Source organism: Ambystoma mexicanum, chromosome 4q, assembly GCF_040938575.1.
Source record: "Ambystoma mexicanum isolate Mex_15411 chromosome 4q, UKY_AmexF1_1, whole genome shotgun sequence".
Taxonomy (NCBI): domain Eukaryota; kingdom Metazoa; phylum Chordata; class Amphibia; order Caudata; family Ambystomatidae; genus Ambystoma; species Ambystoma mexicanum.
The window spans coordinates 660,909,939-660,931,699 of NC_090928.1; the positions used below are offsets into that span (position 1 = coordinate 660,909,939).

Below are 21,761 nucleotides of genomic sequence, written 5' to 3' on the forward strand. Positions count from 1 at the left end.
GATCGCTGCTACGATGGCGTGCCTGTCTGGTGTGCCCCTGCTGGACATTTGCAGGGCTGCTACGTTGAGGTCGACGCACACCTTCATGAAATTCTGCTGCGTCAACAGGGATTCCAGCGAGGAGTCAAGAGGTGGCCAAGCAGTGCTACGCAACATGTTCGCTTGAAGGTCAGCCTGGTGAGGAGGTAAGAGTAGTTGCTTATTTTGAGCCTTGCCACCTCCCGTGGTTGTGTAATTATGTACTGCTGTGTATTATTTATTCATGAGCATGTGAATTCATGCCAGAGCCCATGCTGGAGAAGGAACAAGTTGTTAGGCAAAGTTTGTGTGCAGTACCCATTGGGACCACTACACACAACTAGTACTACAGGTGTAAGCAAAACCAACCTTTGGTATAAGTCTGTACTACATAGTTTTGTGGTAGCTCTGCTGAGCAGTCAGGCTTATCTCAAGAGGGAATGTGAGCTGTGAGGGTGTTACACAGAGGTCTAGAATTACAAGTATTCAAATAGACTCTTATACTCAAGGTTCCTTGGTAAAACACTAGAGTCACTTAAAAAAAATTCACTAGAAGGAGGCAATCTATATCACACAAAAATATACTTCAGTACTTCACACAATCAGGTTCTGAGGCATTTAAACTACTTTGAAGGAGGACCAAAATGGCATTCATAGCATTTGAAGTAGGAGCAAAAAGGCATAAGTTAATAAAACAAACATTACAGTTACTCTAAAACAGTGCAAATAGTTTGAGTTCACCAGAGGAGTTGATTCAATGCAATAGCTAAGGCCAAAGTCAATGGGCTAAAGTCTTGTATAGGATAAAGCAGTTCTGGAAGTTAAACGGAAAAGTATTTGCCAAAGTTCTCAGAAGTAGTTTGTAAAAGAAAGATTCATATGTTAGGTCACAAGCTGACTAAGCCTGCAAGTTGCCAAAGTTTCACGCACTTTTGCAGTGAGAGGTAAGGTCTCTCGGTCGGGTTTTCACAGTACCTTACAATGAAGCAAAAGATGCAGCTAAAGACGTCTGTTCCTGGCAGTTCATGCAGATCTTGCTGTTCCTGACCCTCAGTCGTGGGGACAAGAGGGAGGTCGTCGGGGGGGGGGGGGGACTCCTGCACTGCACTGGGACTGGTCAAAAAGCTGGCAAATGCAAATCTTTGATTCCGGTAGCTGTCGTCAAGCACACAAACAGGTGTCCTTCTCCCTGGCTATTCGGTTTCCTGCAGCACTCTGAGGAAAATACAACCAGCTCCGAGAATGGTGTCCATTGGCCATCTGGCTTACGAGTTGATTGGTCCCACCAACTCAAAGGGAGAAGTCGTCCTTGAAGGGCTTCTCTGTCGAGATGAACTTGGCAATTCAGACCTGCAGCAGGGTTTCACCGGGCAAACCAACGGTCCAGGAGTTGCAGCAGATAAGCCTGGCTGCTCAGCTCGCTACCAAAAACTGTGTGGTACAGACTTGTACCATAGGTTGGTTTTGCTTACACCTGTAGTCCTAGTTGTGTGTAGTGGACCCAGAGGGTACTGCATGCAAACTTTGCCTAACTCCCTCCTAAGAAAAGCCTGATTGCTCAGCCTCTCTACCGACTTGTGTAGTACAAGCCTATATTAAGAGTAGGGTCCCTCATACCAAGAGATAAGCCTTATGAAATCCCACACCAGATGGACTTTAGAAAAACGTACCGAACAAGAGATTCAGAATGAAGTGAACGAGCAGGCGAGTAAAAAGAGATGAAAGAAGAAAAATGAGTAAAACCATAAAGACACTTTAACAATACAGAGAAAATTAAAGCGTAAACGTTTTTCAAAGGAAAGAGCAGAAGTGATACAATCCCAAAGGGCAAGGGTACAAAGAACACAAATTTAAGACTGGTAAATAAAACGAAGTGTGGCAAGGTAAGAAGCTGAAAGACCAAACAGAAGAGAAGAGCAATTAAACTGGTGAGAGAAGGCTATATGTTCAGCAGAAGGAAAGGTAAGAAACTGATGAGCTTTTGAATATTAAAAGTTGAAGTGACAGCAGGGAGAAATAGAAGAGATAAGAGTAGAAGAATGAGTCAAGAATGACGCCAAGATTATTGACAGAAGGAGAAATAAGAAGAGAAGGAGGAAAGGAAAGGGAGAGGAGGAGGAATAGTTGAGGCAGGAAAAGAACCTCAGTTTTAGAGAGATTAAGATGAAGATAGTGAGAAGACATCCAGGATTCGATAGCAAGAAGACAAAGAACAATGATTAGAATCGGTAAAGGAGGGAAAAGATCAAAGGACATGTGACTCATCGGCATAAAGGCGATCGGAAAAAAAAAAAGATTAAATGATAGAACCGAGAGAAGAGGTATAAACTGAACCTTTACCACTTTGTAAAAGAGGGAATGTAGGAGAAGAATGACCATCCCAGGAGACACAGAAGGTACAGCATGTGAGGTAGGAGTGAAACCAATTCAGCACTAAATCTCGAAAGCCGAAGTTTGAAAGAAAAGAATAGTATGATCAACTGTGAGGAAAGCTGTTGCACGATATGACATTGAAACATGAGAGAAATACAGTTGCAAACAGCTGTTTCTCTCACTTGAGAGCCTTTAAAAAACGTTCTGTTGACCAACTTACAACATGGCCCTATTTTGTGTGCAGCCTTTGAAGCTATTTTGGTGCAGTCTCTTTTTTGCAAAGATTGTAAATGCAGAATATAAATTCCAACAAGTCTGCTTTAGGGGACAATATGACTAAGGTTAGTGACCCAGTGTTAAAAAGCCACATTTTCAGCAAGGCAATTGGATCATCACATTTCAGATCAAGTTAGTGCATAGTCCAATCGTATAGGGCTTGATGTGATTACCAATCCCAGTGTTTAATGGTGATTGTGTGGCATTGTGCTCTGACCATTTAGATGGAAAAGGTATTCACCAGCAAGAGATTAGTTCTCACAGTAGAAGGCCGGTGACGTGGCACATTCCTAGGAATGGGGCAGAAAGCGGAGCATAAGTTGAATAGGTGAAAAGGCACACGTCCCAACTGCCTGCTGGCTCTGTCCAAGAAAAACGGTTTAAGTAGTGAATGTTTGGACAGATCTGTCAGTGCAAGACTCGCAAAGGCCAAGTAATGTCCTTTGGAGGAGTGTGGGTGCTTTGGTATTGAAATAGTGTGCAGATTATGCTACGTGGGGTTGGGCCCTGCCGATATTTGGGAACTAGGAAATGTTGAGATTGTTTTGATTACTCTACATTGAAGGTTACATACTCATGTATAGAAAGCTATTTTTGTGGGCAGTATATCCATTAATAAGTCTGATTCTGCTAAATGTGCTCTTCGGTTTTCCATTATTGACCGACGTCTCCTTTTAGATGCTGGAGAACCAGATGGGAGTGCGAAAGAAGGAGATAGAACAGTTGGAGAGCCAGGCGCAAGCCCTGAGTCAGGAAGGAAAGAGCACTGATGAGGTTGATGGCCAGCGTGTTATTGTAGAGAAAAGATTTGTGGAATTATTGGCTCCGTTGACCGAGAGGAAGAGTTATCTGCTGGCTTCCAAAGAGACCCATCAGTTCAACAGGGATGTAGAAGATGAAATTGTAAGTGCAGCATGTGTTGGTCACCATGTACATTTCATATGAATGTCTTACTGCATCTTTTTTCCTGCTTGATTTAAACTTCAGTCCATTATCATGTTGAACAAACTAATTGCACGAATATTACATGCCCACGTAGCCGCACATAGATGGCTATAGTCTAATTTTTTTTATGTGATTCCTGTGAGTTAGACTGTTATCACGTTTTTTAATTCCCCAAGTCTCCTGTTCCCACACCTCATTGAATGCGAGTTTTACAATTCTAAAGTATAATGTTTCACTGAATGTTGGAGATATTGGCCTCTGTGCGCACGGTGCGTATTCGGTTTCCTTACCATTCTTTCCTTCCCTTTTCAGCTGTGGGTTGAAGAACGAATGCCAATTGCAACATCAACTGATCACGGTAATAATCTCCAAACCGTGCAACTATTAATCAAGAAAAATCAGGTACGCCATAATTGTAATGGTATGAAAAGTACTTATTTTGCTGATGCTTTTCTAAATAAGAGTTGACCTTACAAGTGCCATAATACTGTGGCACAACTTTGCAACATTGTTGAAATATAAAGCAGTGTACTCTGATAATTTAATTTGGCAGTTCTTTCTCATTGCTAGATGAAGATAGTCTGTATCGAGGGATCTCGACCCTCCAGCATAATATCCTACAAAGCGTAGTTTTCAATGGCCTTCCTTTGTATCAAAGTCAACAAGGGTTAGGGAGAATTTTCATTTCATTGAAGTGCTAACATCCTCCCACCTTAGAGACCCCCAACTCTTTTGCTGGACTAGTGAGTGAGACCTTTTTCTCTCTCTCTCATGTGATTTGACTTGATGTGGAGTATGTGTTTTCACTGTTTTTGGAGTCTGACAAACTAAGCATCTACTTTTTGCATGGTGACACACAGCACCTTCAGTGCAGTGTCACAGATCAATCCTTCAGATTTCTCATAAGGTTTGAATACCTTTACTTGTGTCAACTACTGTTCCCAAGAATAGTCAAGTGAAATTGACTTTACTTACCTTTTCTCTTTGTAGGTCCAGCACACACCATCGTATGTGGAGTGCTGGGGATGTTACCTAGTACCGCTTACCCTACATTCTCATGTGACATTTTTTGTGTTACCCTCACTACTTTAAATGGCCGGTGGCAGTGGTTCCTACCCTTGTGCTTTTTTTAACTGCAGGCTGAATCATCAGCTGCAATACAGCAACCATGGGTGACCATATTATCAAAATGGCCCCGGTCGTCTTTTTTTTTTGCCATTTTCTGTTTGTGAGGTCTTTCTTGGGTTTTACTCTGTGCATTGAGCCAGGTTTCAGCCCTTTGTTCATTTTGTCTTTGGCAGGCTTAAGCTCTGTAGCCCGTCTCTGGCTCCAGTGTGTCTGGAAAGGCAGGATGTGAGGGAGGTTCCCGATACTCCCCTGTCCTTTATCTCTAGGAGTGCCTAAATGCAACCTGTCCTGTTTGGCTGGCTGGCTGTCCTTTTAGCAGCCACCCTGCTATGTGATTGACAGCTTAGGCTGTGCATGAATGGGAGAAACCTGCTTAAAAGGCGAGGGTTTTGGGACTAGAGGCAGTCGACCACTGGGAGAAAAAAACAGATGAACTAACGGTGAACGAAGCTTGCTGCATACTCCTGGACCTTTGAATTGCCTGGTGATGCCCTGCTGCTGTGCTGAAACATTTTTCAATTCGACAGAGAAGCTCTGGAAGGGACGACTTGTTCCCTTGGGTTAGTGGGACCAACTAACCCTCAGACGAACTCCACTGGACCATCTTCCTAGACTCGCTTTACTTCTTCGCTGCTGCAAGAACAGAGTGCCAGGGGTCGAGATATCTGTAGTCGAGTGCAAAGTCTGAAATCCGGCCAGAAGCTACAAGAATCTCCTAAGGACCCTCCACAAGCAGAACAACCAGCGGTTGAGTCCCCTAACCAGAGTGCAGGACCCAAAGAGTGAAGAAAGTCCAACTGGTATCCAAGATCCGCGACAGTGCTGTTTACGAAGCGCTGAAACCGCAACGTGCCGCTGAACCAAAAAGAGCCCTTAGCTGCTGACGACCTCCCAACTACTGCCGCAGGAGCCCTCCAGATGTCCTCCCTCATGTCCTCACGACTGAGGCTCAGGAACCCAGGGTCTTCACCGATGTAACCGGACAGAATCCAGCTGGACCACTCTTCTTCAAACCAGAGGTACTGTTTAGACTTAGGGTACTTAGCTCATTGTCTTTTTAGCTGTGCTCTTAGTTGGGTATTGCATCCGCTTAGTTTTAGAGTTGGTGTTCTACAAGCTCTCTAACTTTGTGCAAGACTGTTATCCAAGAAGTGCCTCAGCTCCGTAGACTGTGTTCCAATTGACTTTGGCTGTCCCAGCTCCCTGCAGACTCTTCTAGCCCATTTGATATCATCTGTCCTCAGCTTGTTTTAGACTGTTACTGCTGGGAAAGGCTTGTCTAAATGTCATTGGAAAATGTAAGTGTCCTCACATATACCGAGAACCTGCTTAACCTTTTTCCTTCCTTTAACCCTTTCCTTTCTGCAGCCTCAGAATCTGCAAATTAGTGTGATAGAAAAATGCCATTACTGTCCTTGTGATTGAAGTCAACTCGGGGTGTAGAAATTGTGTAAGAAGCATATCCAAAGATTATCCACTAACTTGTTCTGATTCTGAAAAGTATTATTAAAGTATATTTTCATTGTTACACGAATTGCCTTTTTAAAGAATGCTTATTTAAAATTTGATTTTAAATAATTATTTATAACTGAAATCTTGAGTGTAAAGTGTTACTTGGTTACTTGTATGGGTGAATTTTAATTGCTACAGCTCTACAGCGCACATTTACCTCTCTTGAGATAGGCATGGCTGCTTAGTCACACTACCAACTTGTGTAGTACAAACCTATACCAAAACTTGGGTTACCTAATACCAAGTAGATAAGTATTGTGTATTCTCACAGTGTGACTGCCCCAATTCTTACCCAACAGGCACAGAGAATGTGTATCTTCCAAAGATCTCTCTTGTACTGGGATTCTCCCACCCCTTTTGTAGTTCAGGGATAGGCTCTGTTCCACCCCATTTGTTTCCCATAAGTTCCATACATGAGATATGGGGTTTTGATTGGCTTAGGAATGAGCTCCACTGCGAGAAGACTTCCTCCACTCTCCTCTGTGGAGCTTTTTTGTTTGATGGGTGAGTTTTGCAAACACTGCAGGGTTGTGATCTCCGATCGGGCCATCTGTGTCTCTGCTGTTGTATGTCCAGATCCTTGAGTCGCAGCGTGTATCATCTGAGAGTGCAAGAATGGAATCCGTATCTTGGATCCTTTCCAAAGCCATACTTTGAGCCCAGAGTGGATATTGCAATGTTATCTGTATATGGATGTCATCTGTTCTCCAGAAGCTGACCTTTCCTTGAGGTGGTCGGGATGTACCCTCCTTTAGGAAAAGTAGCGGGTATTATGTTTAAGGATCTCCAGGACACAGATGAATTACTCTTAACAGTTTTATTTCACAGAGCCACAGCAGCTCCCTTCAAAACCTAACATTCCACCCAGAACCAGATGATGCACATGACAGTGCTCCATTATAGAATGCACATGCAGACATGTGAGCTGTGCCATTATCATTGCAGTAAAGTAACAGTGCTAACAACAACTATGTACGTTCCCGCTGCATAACTATGCATGCATCCCATCCTATTGATATGATTTTATTTGTATCACGCTTGTAAACAAGTGTTTCAGAGCACGACGAGGCAAAGTGACGAGGCAAGTGAGGGGAAACGAGGGAGAACAAAACAACGATCTTACTAGGCTCAGTGACATTGAGAATGCACAAGTGCATGGTAGAGGGAAAGGGGCAAGGGAGGGGGGAGAGGTGGAAAGTGCTGAGCAAGAATAAAAATAACGAAATCAAAATGTGAATAAATAACAAAGGAACAAATGGTCAACAGCCGGAAAGTGCTAGGAATAAGGCAACAGACAGGGTGTGTCTGAATAAGTGCAGAAAAGGAAAGGAGGGTTACAGATACAGACCCCAATGCAAGGGATTGCCCGTAGGCCGTGTTTGGAGGCAGGGTGAGCAGGTACCTGGGCCCTAAAGATGGAAGGAGACCAGGTGCATGATGCCGATACAGAACAGATCAACAGGGGTGATGAGAGAAGGCAGAAGCAAAGAGGAAGGACTTAAGGTGCTTCCACAACCAGAGGTGATTCTCCTCAAGTTTTTAGAGTGGCAGGGAGGCTGTTCCAGAGGGAGGCCCCAGCCAAAGATGGAGATCTACCCCCAGCTTGTTTCTTAGAAGAACGGCTGACCCTGAGGGAAATAGAGGTGGAGGAGCAGAGGGACAGCTGAAGGTATTTTGGACCCAGCCTTGTGGATAATGCAAAGGGTCTTGAATTTAGTCCTTGCAGCCACTGGGAGCCAGTGGAGAGATTTCAGGGTTGAAGAGATACGATCCTAAGGCTTGAGGCCAAGGACAAGTCTTGCAGTCCTTTTCTGGATGAGTTGCAGAGGGCGGAAGCAGGTAGTTTTAGAAAGAGGCTGTTAAAATAGTCCAACCTGGAGAGAACCAGGGCTCGAGGGACAGTGAGCTTCTTAGGGAAGGAGAGGAAAGGGAGCATACTGTCATGGTCATGAAGTCATGGGCACAGGCATGCAGGGGTTGCATGCACAGGAGACCTGGGTAGACACTGTACTGTCACCTTTGGCACCAGGCTCGTGAACAAAAGTAAACCAGAACATCCATTTAACACCAAAAAGCTTTTATTATGGACATATCACTTGCATTAACCTTGAACATTCCATCCATTAAGCAGGATGCATTAACCTCGAACACTCAGTCCATTAAGCAGCCCCAAGTGTATTCTTGGGTGTTGCTGCTAATTAATTGCCTTTGCACGTGATCACTCTCTAGGAGTGACAGGATGTGGCTGGTAAGCAGGCCCTAATGGGCATGCCATTAATCTCCGCTATGTAAGCTGCCCCGATCCTCAAGACTGACACTTTCCGTTATTCTGCACTTGCAAGCAGCGTACGTCACCTGAGGTCAGACTTACCTTTGAAGATCCTGCTTCCTGGACATCCTGCTTCCTGACACCATACTTACCAACTGGGGGAAGCTGTTCTTACCTGTACATCTCTTTGGTGAACCAAGTATTCATCTTTACACTTTCCGGGAAAGCCGAAATCTTCATCTTGGCACCGCAACACGACATGCTACATCGTCGACAGCAGCGTCTGCAAGGAAAAACAGAAGACAAGTTAGACATTGAAAAAAAAATCAGTTTAAGGCTGCGCTTCGTCATACTTCGCGCTTTCTTTAAAACATCAGTTACCTGTTGTCGAACATTGCGGTAGCATCCATCTTCCATCCTGCCGCGTCTCCCGTCTAACAGCTGCATTGATGCCGCATTTCCATCAAAGGGAAGAAAACTGAAGCGAGACATTATTGCGGGCATAAATAGGAGCAACATATGAAGACATTAAACAGAACGAACGGCATCACAAGAGCTCAAGAAAGACTTCCCAATCATAAGGAGAAGCATAGTCGCAGCTGGACTGGACTAATCCTTATCAGGGATCAGTTAAGGAACTATATCCCATTCAAAGCGCCCCTGCCAGAAGTAGCAGAACGGAGAGCTTATCGTCCGTAATTCACAGGTGAGCTTTATGGGCCGGCGTATGCCCACAGAAACCGTACTTTGGGGTGAAGGGTTCGAGAGGTACAACATTCACAGATTGGCCCACTCACACACACTTATCTCCACGCAGGAGCAGGATCACCATGTACCACTGCTCACAGCTTTTCTACTGAGGGAGAGGCCTGAAGGGGGTGATAGACGTTCAGGGAGGGTTGCAACCGTGTCCCAACGCCTCCACAGAGACCAGGTCAGCGTAACACATACCTCTGGGGAGGTGCAGTAGGAAGATTTGCTTTTTTGAGACATCAGAGATGTGGGCAGAGAAGGAAAGTGTGGAGTCAAAGATTACCTCGAGGTTCTTGGCCTTGCAGGTGGGGGAGAGTGACAGGAAAGGAAGGTGAGGGTCTGCCGATGTGGAGGATCTGTTTTGCTGGCATTCAGGCAGAGATCATTGGCGGCACACCAATCTTGAAAGGCAGATATGCCATTGGCGTTGAGGGAAGGAGGCTGAGGGAAGCCTTAAAATGAGTTGTCGCCAACACATCACTGGAAATTTGAGCAGAAAATGGCAATGCGGTGGGCGAGAGTTGCCAGGTATTGGTTGAATAGTCCTGGGGAACACCGCAGGTAGAGAGAGAGAGAGAGAGAGAGGGGAAAGCAAGCACCCAAGTTAAACCTGGGAGGGTAAATCAGAGAGGCAAAGAGGTCAGCCACCCCATAGCCTGATCGGTGATGCCCAGGTTGTCACGGATACGGATGAGCAGGATGTTATGGTTGACCGTGTCGAAGGCAGAAGAGATCGAATAGGATGTGGAAAGCGGGAATGTTAGAGTCCAGGTTGGAGAGCAAATCTTCACGGATGTTCAGGAGAGCAGTTTCCGTGCTTCTGTCAGCAGCTCTAAAGCCAGACTGATGGTTGTGGAGACAGTCAACAGAATCAGAGTGGAGGTTAAGCTTAGAGATGGACAGGTTTTCCAGGAGTTTGCCCAGAAAGGAGTAATGGAAATTGGGCGATAGTTAGCCGGGCAAGAAGTATCAGCTGTGGGTTTCTTGAGAAGAGGATGCACAAGAGAGTGCTTCAGAGGGGAGGGGAAGGCTCCTGAGGCAAAGAGGAGGTTGTGCAGAAATCAGCCAGGGCAGGAGCGAGGGTGTCAATGTGGTCCTTTATGGATTTAGAAGAACAGGGATGAACCTGCTTTGACAAGACTTTCATAGATCAGACTTGTTTAACGACCTCGTCGGTGGAGAAAAGAGAAAATGAGGAGAAAGAGGGTGGGGGTGGATGAAGGAGGGTAAGAGTTCACAGAAGAATGGAGGAGAGGAGGGGGATGGGAGGAGAGGGTGGACGGGATGTCCTGGGTTTTTGAGATGAAGTGAGGCAAGGGCCGCGCAAAGGGCCTGGGAGGTGACGGGAGGAGTTCAGACTGCAGCACGGTTGGCCAGCTCCTTGCAGATTTTAAAGAGTTTGGCTGAGTTGTTAGATGCCGCAGTGATTTGGGCTTGGATGTGGGCTCTCTTCTTAGTGTGACAGTCGGTATTGCCTTTGGAGCAGGCGACAGGCCAGTTCGTCAGAGGATGAGTAAGTAATTCTCCTACTCTTACGTCCCGTCCCCTTTCCTCCATACTGCATGGGCGTCCCTTCCTAGGGACCGGAGACGGAACCTTTTTCACCAGCAAAACCTTCTTTCTCTTTAAATTTAGAGGCGCGTGGAGGTGCGGCCGTGGGAGCATGCGCTACCCTGACTTCGCCCACCGTCGCCACTCCTTTTCCGCATCGACTGGAACGGGCCAATTTCACCAGTGCTTCTGGGTTTGGCTCCGCCATGTAATTCCACGCGCTCTTCCCCGGCGTCATTCCCCCTGCAACTGAAACAGAGCCAGCTCCCGCCTCAGCAGCCCCCAGCCACTCCGTCAATATCTCCTGCCACCTCTTCAGCCTCCGAAGACAGGTTCTTCGAAAGGTTCCTGGCGTTGATGCAAACCGCTCAGATGGGTACCATCCTGCGGGATGCAGTTGGGGACTTGCTCCCTCTGGTCACTCCACCGGTGCCCTTAGTCATTCCTCCCATGGCTCTGGCATCTCCGGCCCCAGCGCAGCCCCCATTGCCCCTGCCTCCCACAGCACAGGTGGTCCCACACCAGCCTCAGGCTCTGGTCTTCACAACTCAGCCCACGGCACCCAGCACTCCTCCACCCGCTCTGGACCAGCCAGACACGCTGGTTGACACGGACAAGGAGGAGGACCCTAACACGCGTCGTCGGCAAAGGCCTTCCACGACCGGCTTACAGATTTGGCAGAATATTTTGGCCTTCCTCAACCTGAGGTACAGCAGCCCGAGGAGGGGGTGTTGTAAGGGGGTCTTAGGTTGAGGACTTCTGCCAAGACGGGGGTCCCGATGTAGGACATCGTGGCACTGGCCAAGAAGGGGTGGCCTCCTTGGCCAGTGAAGAAGCTGTACTCCAACGCCTTCCTGCACCTGTGTCAGGCCAACGTGGATGCCGTGCGAGCAGCCACTAACTAGATGCTTTGGCGGGAAATAGCGGACTTCCTCGCAGCACTTCCGGTGCAGAGCCAGGCACGCTTCAAGGCAGGTCTAGTAGAAGCCAAGCTGGTAGCGCGGGTCATCATGGAGTCCTCTGTGTCCCACATCGATCACTCTGGCTGGTCCATCTGCATCGCCACGGACATGAGAAGGACAGCCTGGCTATGGGCTACTAAGTTTAACCCCGAAGTCCAGGATCGAATATTGGACCTTCCGTTCGAGGGAAGTGACCACGTTGACTCTACCACTGATGGAATTAGATAAAAAGAGCCGCTCGCAGACTGTGAAATCTTTATCTATCCTGACGAAGGCCACGCCCAAGGCGTACAACCAGTCGCATCAACGCTCTGACAGCAGGTGGGTTTTCGGTGGGTTCTAGGGATTTCAGGAACAGAGGTCTAACAACCTGACCACTCGCCGAGTCAGCACCGGCGCAAGCAACAAAAAGGGGGTGGTGAGCAAGGGCTTCTTTCAGTCCCCCACAGCGGCAGCCTCAGAAGCAAAAAAGGCATGACACGTTCCTTCGGGTCCACGTGTCTCCAGTGGGTGGCAGGCTTGCTGCTCACGTGCATTTCTGGTGCTAAAACTTTGCGGATCCCTGGATCCTTTCCATAGTATCCACCGGATACCACCTCTCCTCCACTCCCACAGATTGGGACAGCAACTCTGTTGGCGGAGATCCAGTCGCTCGTTGAGAGCCTGGCAGTGGAAGAAGTCCCAACCTCCCAGAGAGGCTTGGGCTTCTATTCCAGGATTTTCACAATACAAAAGAAGAACCAGGCTGGCCTGAGAGTTGTGTTGGACCTATCCACCCTCAACCTCTTCCTTCCTCTTCAGAAATTCAAGATGGTTATGCCAGCACTCATTGCAGAGACACTAGACAGGGGAGACTTGATGTGCTCCCTAGATCTGAAGGACGCCTACTTACACGTCACGATTTGGCAGCCACCTCGCTCCTTCCTACGCTTCAGGATCATGGGCTGTCATTTCCAGTACATGGTGCTACCCTTTGGCCTCAACTCAGCCCCCAGGGTATTCACCAGACTCAAAAGCGCAGTGGTAGCCCTTCCCCGGGCCCAGGGCCACCATTTATACCCGTACCTGGACGACTGGCTCGTCGGGGCGAGATCCCCGGAGGGAGTTACCCACACTACCTCTGTGCTGATGAACAAGCTCCACGACCTGGGGTTTACTATCAACCTCAAGAAGTCTCAACTGCAGCCCACGCAGAACCTCACATTCCTGGGCCTCATCTGGGACAAGTGCTCCGAGGAGGCGTTTCCCAGGGAGGACTAGATTACGGCCATCAAGAGGGCCACAACGCACTTCCTTACCAGGGCAGTGACATTGGCTTGGTGATACCAACATTTACTGGGTATTGTTAGGCAAAGTTTGTATGCAGTACCTTTTGGGTGCACTACACACACCTCTGACTACAGGTATAGGAAACCCAACCTTTGATCTAAGCTTGTACTACACAGTTTTGGTAGCGTGTTGAGCAGCCAGGTTTATCTCAAGAGGGGTGAATGTGAAGAGATTTGCAGTGACAAGTATTCAAATAAACTCTTACACACAAGGTTTCTTGAATAAACAATTCATTTATCAGAGTAAGCCTTCTTCAGAAGGGAGCAATATCACAGTAACACTCAAATGGTAGCTGGTCAATCCATCGAATACTAATACATCTAACACCATACCATCGAATTATAAGCAACGAAATGCCATTTCATCGAATGTCCATTCCGGTGAATATAATTCGATGGATCCATCGAAATGAGTAATATAAAACTGTGGGTTAGATTAGGGTTTGGGTTAGGGGTTAGTGTTGGGGCTAGGGTTAGATTAAGGGTGAGGTTAGGGTTTGGGCTAGGGTGAGGTTAGGGTTTGGGCTAGGGTTAGATTAAGGGTTACATTAGGGTTAGATTAAGGTTTACATTAGGGTTAGGGTTTGGGTTAGATTAAGGTTTACAATAGGTCTAGGGTAGGGGTTAGAGTTGGGGCTAGGGTTAGATTAAGGGTTAGGGTTTTGGTTTGAGGTTAGGGTTGGGGCTAGGGTTAGATTAAGGGTTGCATTAGGATTAGGGTTTGGGTTAGAGTAGGTTTAGATTGGGGTTTGGGTTAGGGTAAGGGGGTGGGTGTGGGGGTTCGTGGACTGGGGGGAACCCCCCTACTGTCACTCCTCCCCAATATACAAAAACACATTAAAATATTACACGAAGCTGGCCGGTGCCGAAATTGCAGCACCGGACAGCTCCATGTAATGTTTTAACGTTACAAATAAATGCTATCTTTTACATATAAAAGTGCACTTCCATTGAAACCAGTCCATTTATATTTTGATTTCGATGGAAAGGCAATTTTACTTGTAAAAGATGGCCTGTCGACGCATTTGTAGTCGATGCATCTTTTTCGATACATTGACTATAAACCCACTAAAATACACTTCAAAACACACACTCTTAATATTCTAAAATCAGTGAAGACCCTGTTGGGATGGCCCACAGACACAACCTACACCCTCGGGTGACTTCAATAGCTAGGGTGCTGGGGACATTAATATCTTACTGTTTGCATTTAGAATACTGTTGAATTTGGTAAAAGGAAAAAGTTATTTAGAACATACAAGAGACCACAAATATTCTTAAACAGGCAAATACTTTCAGGTCCTCCAAGAAGAGTATTCAGTGAAAAAGGCTAAGCCAAAGTCAATAGGCAAAAGGCTATCTGAGCTGAAGTACTTCTTTGCAGGTAAGTAGACAGTCTTTGCACAATGTTTTAGATGTCATTGAAGAAAGAAGAATCAAATGGACCACCAGCTATATACTGAAAGGTAGCAGATGGAAGCAACTCTACTACAAGAGGTAAGTTCTCTCAGACTTTACAGCACCTTTGTATTGAAGTAAAAGTGCAGCAGATGACTTTTGTTCCTGTGCAGCTCTGCAGATCTGAGTTCCTGGGCCTCGGTCGTGGTGACAATAGGGAGGACTTCTGGGGACTCCTCCACTGCAATGGGACAGTCACCGCTCGCAACCGGCAATCCTTCCAAAAAGTGGCACTTCAGTGTTTCAGCTCCTTGCGACTCCCGCAAATAGCAACACCGCGGTTCCTGGCTGTCGAGATGGACTTTCCTTGCTTCTGGGGTCCCGCTCTCTGAGTCCAGAGGATCTTCCTGGAGCTCTTGGCCAGCTTAAAAGCAATGCACACAAACTGGTGTTCCTCTCCCTGGCTATTCGGTTTCCAGCAGCAAATCTGTGGAAATTCAACCAGCTCCGAGAAGGATGTGCAGGTGGCTTACTTTGGAGTTGATTGGTCCCACCAACTCAAGGGGTGAAGTCGTCCTTGCATGGGCTTCTGTCGATACAAATTTAGAGTTTCAGCACAGCAACAGCGCTTCACAGGGCAAACCAATGGTCCAGGAGTTGCAGCAGGCGTCCTCTTAAAGTTGTTCTTCGGTTCCTTCATCCAGTGGTCGACTCTGCCTTCCAAGCCAAAAGCCTTGTCTTTTATTCAGTTCTCTCCCATTTATTCCAGCCTAGCTGTCAGTCACCCAGCAGGGTGGCTGTCCTTGCCGGACAGTCAGCCAGCCAATTATGCCAGAGTGCATTTGGGTCTCCTAGAAGACTAAGCACAGGGAGTTTCGGGCACCTCCCTCACTTCCTGCCCCTCCCCCCCAGACACCCTGGAGCCAGAGGCAAGCTTCACTCGTGAATCCAGCCAAAGACAAAATGAACAAAGGGACCAAACCTGGTTTGGCGCATTGAGTTAATCTCAAGAAGGACATTTCCACAAAGAAATGGCGAAAAAACAAGACCGGGCCATTTTGACTAAATGGTAACATAAAAATGTTACAAGAGAAGCAAGACAAAAGGGGATACTAAGTAACCCCTCCAGCACCCTATTGTAAGAAAATGTGTGCTGGCTCTACAAAGTTAAAATGTAAGTAAAAGTCAGTTTCACTTTACTGCTCTTGGAAACAGTAGTTTATCCAAAAGAAGGTATTTAAACCTTTGGGAAATCTGAAAGACTTCCCTCTGCCACTGCACTGAAGGTACTGTGTGTCACAATGTAAAAAGATGCTGCCTATGGCGTTTGTCAGACTCCACAACCAAAAGAAACTGAGTTTAAATCGCATACAAATAAATGAGAGAGTGGGGAAAAGCTCTCACTCTCTCCAGGTAAGAAATTAAAAAGTCCTAGAGACCAGCAAAAGGGCTGGGGGTCTCTATGGTAGAGAGGCATTAGCACAAGTCTGAGAATTCTAACAACCCCTTTTTTTAGACTTCTCAATTTCAGACTCTGAAGTCTGGTGGAAAAACAAAAATGTGTTAACTGTAGTGTTTGTCTTTTAGATTACTTAAGTACCATTCCTTGAGTTTTATTTTTATTTTTTAAATTATTTTTTTTTCTCGTCACTTGCACAGAGGACATTGAACAAGTTATTTTGGTATTGCTAAAAAATTGTTTCAATTTTAATGCAAATAAATAAAGGGAATTAGAACAGAAACTGAAAATTCTCACCAACAGTCCCTATATCCCTTATGGTATACATTGGAGGGTAGAATAAAGAGGCTTGTATCTCAATTTTTACAAAGTGACTTAAGCAGGAGTTTTCTTTTGCACCTAGTGCTCTACACACACTTGTTATTCTGCCGAATCTAGGTGACAACTATGGTTCCTGAGTGTCCCCAAACCCACACACATGGATGTTGGAAGTAGGCTATTGCTGCGTTGGGTATGTGCCCAATGCAGCTCTTACTCCCATTCCTTAATTCCACTGCACAATCTTACAAACACTTTTGCTGTCATTGTGCCTCATCTATTGCCAAAATGTGGACTCAATGGAATAGCTGCAGTCAGACCTTGTTCTCTGTGTCATGTCTGGATGTTGACAATAAAAGTTAAAGCTCAAGGGATTCCCTGTTACCTTGGTGCAAGGTATTTAAATCCCAGTGTGGGATAGGTTGCTAATAAAGCAACATTTTTAAAAGGCCTGTTGAAGTGGTGGAATGTGAGCGTGCATGCTATTGGTTTTAAAATAATTTAATAGAGCTGCACGTATGTTTTTTCCACACCTGAGATAGCTATAACATGAAGCATATTGACAAGCTCTTGTTGCTATTAAAAGCTTTTAACTATTGCCCCGTCTTATATTGCATCTAGACCCTTCAGAAGGAAATCCAGGGCCATCAGCACCGGAACGATGATATCTTCGAGAGGAGCCAGAAGATTCTTACGGACAGCAGCCTTAATGCAGAGGCCATCAAGCAACGGCTTGGTGATCTCCAGAGGCTCTGGAACCTTTTGATTGAGGAAACTGAAAAGCGTCACAGGAGACTGGAGGAATCGCACAAAGCTCAGCAATATTACTTTGATGCTGCCGAGGCCGAAGCTTGGATGAGCGAACAGGAACTGTATATGATGTCAGAGGAGAAAGCCAAGGTGAGTGGGTTACATGGCCAGGCTTCACTTCATAGTCCAGTAATAAAGAGACTCTACCGCAAGGGCCCAATTGAGTCTCCTTATGTTACAATGACCCAGAATGTGTGTGCAGAAGAGAACTTTCTTTAGTCCCATTTTTTACTCTTGCAATTAACTGTGGCAGCAATTGTTACCACCTTCTCACACATCTTACACATGTTTGCAATTTGTCTGATAAATAGCATTTTTCCATTTTACATTGTATGATTCTGGTAAACTAGAAAAAGGTTTTCATTTGTAACTTCTTTCAGGATGAACAGAGTGCAGTGTCCATGTTGAAGAAGCACCAGATTTTGGAACAGGCGGTAGAAGATTATGCAGAGACAGTCCATCAGCTCTCCAAGACCAGTAGAGCTTTAGTTGCAGACAACCATCCAGAGAGGTTTATATTTGGCGATCTTTTTTACCAACCTTCTTTTTTAATTCGCTAGGTTCTAAAATGAGCCAGTTCCCAGATTATTTTAGAAATTGTAGACCACGCTTGGGGCAGAACTTTTCACCTGCTTTCCCCCAACCCTATCATGAATTCCATCATATCACTTGTGGGCAGTACTCGAAACATACCTGCAATTCTTTTTTAAAGTCTGATCAGTAATTGTCCTGGGTAGCGGAGTAAAGCCCTGTTAGTACTGCTTTTTCCCTGCACTTTACTTTTTCCCTGGGATGCAGTTAGCAGGTGTGGGGAAGAGGAGAAAGGATAAGAACATGGCACCTCTTCTTTCAGAATCTGATTTCCTTTATTGAATGATTGTTTTTACCTTTTTGTTTTATTTAAATTTCAGAATGGAATTTAACAAAAACACCATGAGCTAGATCTCTTGTCTAGCACAATTTCATGTTATCTTTTACTGTTAACATTACAAGATAACATGAAATTGCCCAGCACTGTCATGCAGCTAGTTTCTTCTGTTGGGCTGTATTTTGTAGTGTATGTCTTGTGTTTGAAGCCATTGGCTTATACATTTCCAAATGCACTATCCTCCTATGACATACAGAATTGGTTGCTGAGATTTCATGGCAATGGAATTGTTAAGCACGATTTGGAGTAGTACCCTTTGGGTGCACTACAACAACCTTGACCGCCTGGCAATAGGAACCCAACCTTTGGTATAAGTCTGTACTACACATGTTTGTAGCATGATTGAGCACCCAGGCTTATCAAGAGGGGTGAATGTGAGCAGTAAGGAAGTTAGAGATTCACAGTGACAAGTATACAAATTAAACAATTATTTATTTAACAGTCAGTTTGAATAAGCCTTCTTCAGAAGGGACAATATAATACTAACACACCAATACACTCCAAATACACACTCCTAGTTTCTCTAAATCAGCAAATACCCATTTGGGATGGCACACAGACACTTCCTGGACCCTCGGGTGACTTAAATAGCTAAGACACTGTATACATTAATATATCACTTTTGTATTTAGAGCAATACTTAGAGATATGTCAAAAGGGTTATTGGTATAAAACAAGAGCTGACACAATTATTCTGAAGCAGGCAAGTACTTTTAAACCCCCCAATGCAGAGCAAGTTAACCCTTTCCTGGAAGGAAGGTAAAAACACAGAGGAGAGAAGAGTCATTCAGGGAGCCAGGCCAGGCTAGAGTCAATTGGGCAAAAGTCTACGTGAGCTGAAGAACTTCTTGTAGGCGGATAAGTCTTGCACAATGTTTTACAAGTCTTTGTAGAAAAAGTAGAATCATTGTAGGGCCACAAGTTGGTTAGGCTTGTGAGGTAAAGAAGCTATTGCAACTCTACAGAATTAACCAAGACAAACCTCAACTGAGATCAAGCAAGGCTACACAAGAGGTAAGTTCTCTTAGACGGTATAGGACCTTTGGTTATAAGAAATGGTTCCAGCAGGCGTCTGTTCCTGTGCGGGTCTGTAGATCCTGTTGTTCCTATGCCACAGTCGTGGGGACAAGAGGGAGGACTCCTGGGGACTCCTGCAGCACAACGGGTCAGATAGTGACAAAAAGGACAAACTTCTGTTCAATGGCACTTTGCCGTTTCCCGCTCCTCGCATCTCAGTAAACAGCACCACCCCGGACTCTCGGATACCACTTTGGACTTTGCTTGCATCTGGGGTCTAGCACTCTAAGGAGGCTCAGGCTTGGTCAGTCCTGCTTACTAGGAGTCCGGAGGATCTTCCAGCAGCTCGGGTCCAACTTAAAAGTGATGCACTCAAATCTGGTGTTCCTCTCCCTGGCACTTCGGTTCCTGCAGCAGCTCCGAGAGGCTGTCCAGACAAGTTCACATTGGAGTTGATTGGTCCCACCAACTCAAGGGGAGAAGTCGTCCTTGCATGGCTTCTCTTGTCAAGGTGAATTCGGAGCTTCAGCACAGCAGCAGGGCTTCACCTGGCAAACCAACGGTCCAGGAGTTGCAGCAGGCCTCTCTTCCAACTTCTTCTTTGGATTCCTTCGTCCAGTGGTCGACTCTGCCTTCCAAGCCAAAAAGCCTCACCTTTTATGCAGGTTTCTCCCATTCATTCCAGCCTAGCTGTCGATCACACAGCAGAGTGGCTGTCTTTGCCGAACAGCCAGCCGGCCAATCACTTTTGAGGGCATTCCTGTAACCAAGGGGTTTAAGCACAGGGAGTTTCGGGCACCTCCCTCACTTCCTGCTCCTGTCAGTCATACTGGAGCCAGAGGCGGCTTCACTCGTGAATCCCACCAAAGACAAAATGAACAAAGGGACCAAACCTGGTTTTGCGCCTAGAATAAATCTCAAGAAGAATCTTTCCACAAAGAAATGGCGAAAAAACAAGACCGGGGCCATTTTGACAAAATGGGCACCCATGGGTGCTTTAGTGCAGCTGCGAATGCAGCCTGCGGTAAAAACTCCAAATGGTAGTTAAAAGTAAACCACTGCCACCAGCCATTAATTGTAGAAAGGGTAACATAAAAACATCAATTGCTGCCGAGTCCCCCTCTCGAGTGCTGCCGCAGGAGCCCGCCAGACGTCCTCTCTTTTGTCACCACGACCAAGGACCAAGAACATGGGTCTGCTGCATTGCAACCAGAAGGTCTCCAGCTGGAACCAATTCTTCATTTGACAGGTACTGTGGGGCTTGGTGTAAATCAACCCATTGCCATTTGTGATGCTTCCTACCTTGGATTGCTATTTTAGCCTATTCTGAGTTTACCTCAATTCACTTGCACTGGCCATTCAGCTTGTGCTTCTTCAAGGTGACTCATTTTGAGTTGCTGTGATTTTCTATTTTGAACTACTGACTTATTTTAAAAATGTTACATGAGAAACTAGACAAAGGGGATACTAAGTAACCCCTCGACCACCCTATTGTAAGATAGTGTGTGCTGGGTCTAGAAAGTTACAAATGGAAGTAAAGTGAATTTCACTTCACTGCTCTTGGAAACAGTAGTTTAGCCAAATGAAGGTATTTAAACCTTTGGGAAATCTGAAAGACTTTACTGTGCCACTGCACTGAAGGTACTCTGTGTCACAGTGTAAAAAAGATGATGCCTGTGGAGTTTGTCAGACTCCACAACCAAAAGAGTCTAAATCGAAGAAAAATACATGAGCGAGTGGGGAATAAAGTCTTGCTCTCTCCAGGTTAAAAATTAGTCCTAAAATCCAGCAGAGTTGCTGGGGGTCTCTAAGGTAGAGAGGAATTGGCACATTTCTGAGAATTCTCCCTAACAGGAATGCTGCATTGTCTGCAACCCCGGGTCACCTTGGCCATTGTGTCCACACCTTGGTTTTCCAGACCGCAGTTTGTGAGGGAGTAGATTCATAGCTAAAAGGCGCAGGTGTTTGTTTAGGAAGGAAAGGAAATGAAAGTTGGTGTTTGTTTCAGCATGAGTGAGCGTTAAGCTGAAATACTCGATTTAAGTCAGAGGCAGGAAGCTGAGATTAGCCTAGTTATAGGGTGTTCAATTGGAAGGAGGCAGAGGGAGAGAGAGAGGGAGGGAGTGTGAGGGAGAGGGAGCGTGAATGAGTGGGAGAGCGCCCAAATGAGTGGGAGAGCGCGCGAATGAGTGAGAGAGCGCGAATGAGAGAATACTTTGGTGGGTGAGGTTGTGTGATGGACCTGAGATGTACTCAAGCAATCCTATGTGACGTGGAAAACTGAATAAATTGTGGATGCTTAGACTTTCCAGTTCGACCTCCAGCTGTCTTGCACATTTTAGTCTGTATGTGACTGTATAACAAAGGCAAATGCTGGGGGTGTTAAGGAAGATTTTCATAGCAATGATAAATCTTCTGATATTACGGAGAATTATCATTTCTATACCAATTCCCTTTGACCTTAAAGACCCTCTGGGCTTTTTAATTTTGACTCCTGAGTGAGTGGGTCTTTTTTTTTCACTCTCGTGTTTTTTCTGACTAGGATTTTTGTGTTTCTTACTCTATTGTGGAGTCTGGTAAACTCCATAGGCATCTGCTTTTTGCATTGTGACACACAGCACCATTTGTGCAGTGCCACTGAGAAGTACCTTAGGCTTCTATTTATGTTTAACTACCTTTTCTTGGGTGAACTACTGTTTCCAAGAATAGTAAGATG

At 45.7% G+C, this 21,761-nt stretch overlaps 1 protein-coding gene across 2 annotated transcripts in view; it reads left to right on the plus strand.

Moving 5' to 3' along the window:
• SPTBN1 (spectrin beta, non-erythrocytic 1) overlaps positions 1 to 21,761 on the plus strand; it is a 964,524-nt gene that overhangs the window by 694,915 nt on the left and 247,848 nt on the right. For both annotated transcript variants that reach the window (XM_069608234.1, XM_069608235.1), the window contains 4 exons: positions 3,346 to 3,570; positions 3,925 to 4,014; positions 16,912 to 17,190; positions 17,481 to 17,611. In XM_069608234.1, coding sequence (XP_069464335.1) covers positions 3,346 to 3,570; positions 3,925 to 4,014; positions 16,912 to 17,190; positions 17,481 to 17,611 — 725 coding nt within the window. The remainder of the gene's footprint in view (positions 1 to 3,345; positions 3,571 to 3,924; positions 4,015 to 16,911; positions 17,191 to 17,480; positions 17,612 to 21,761) is intronic.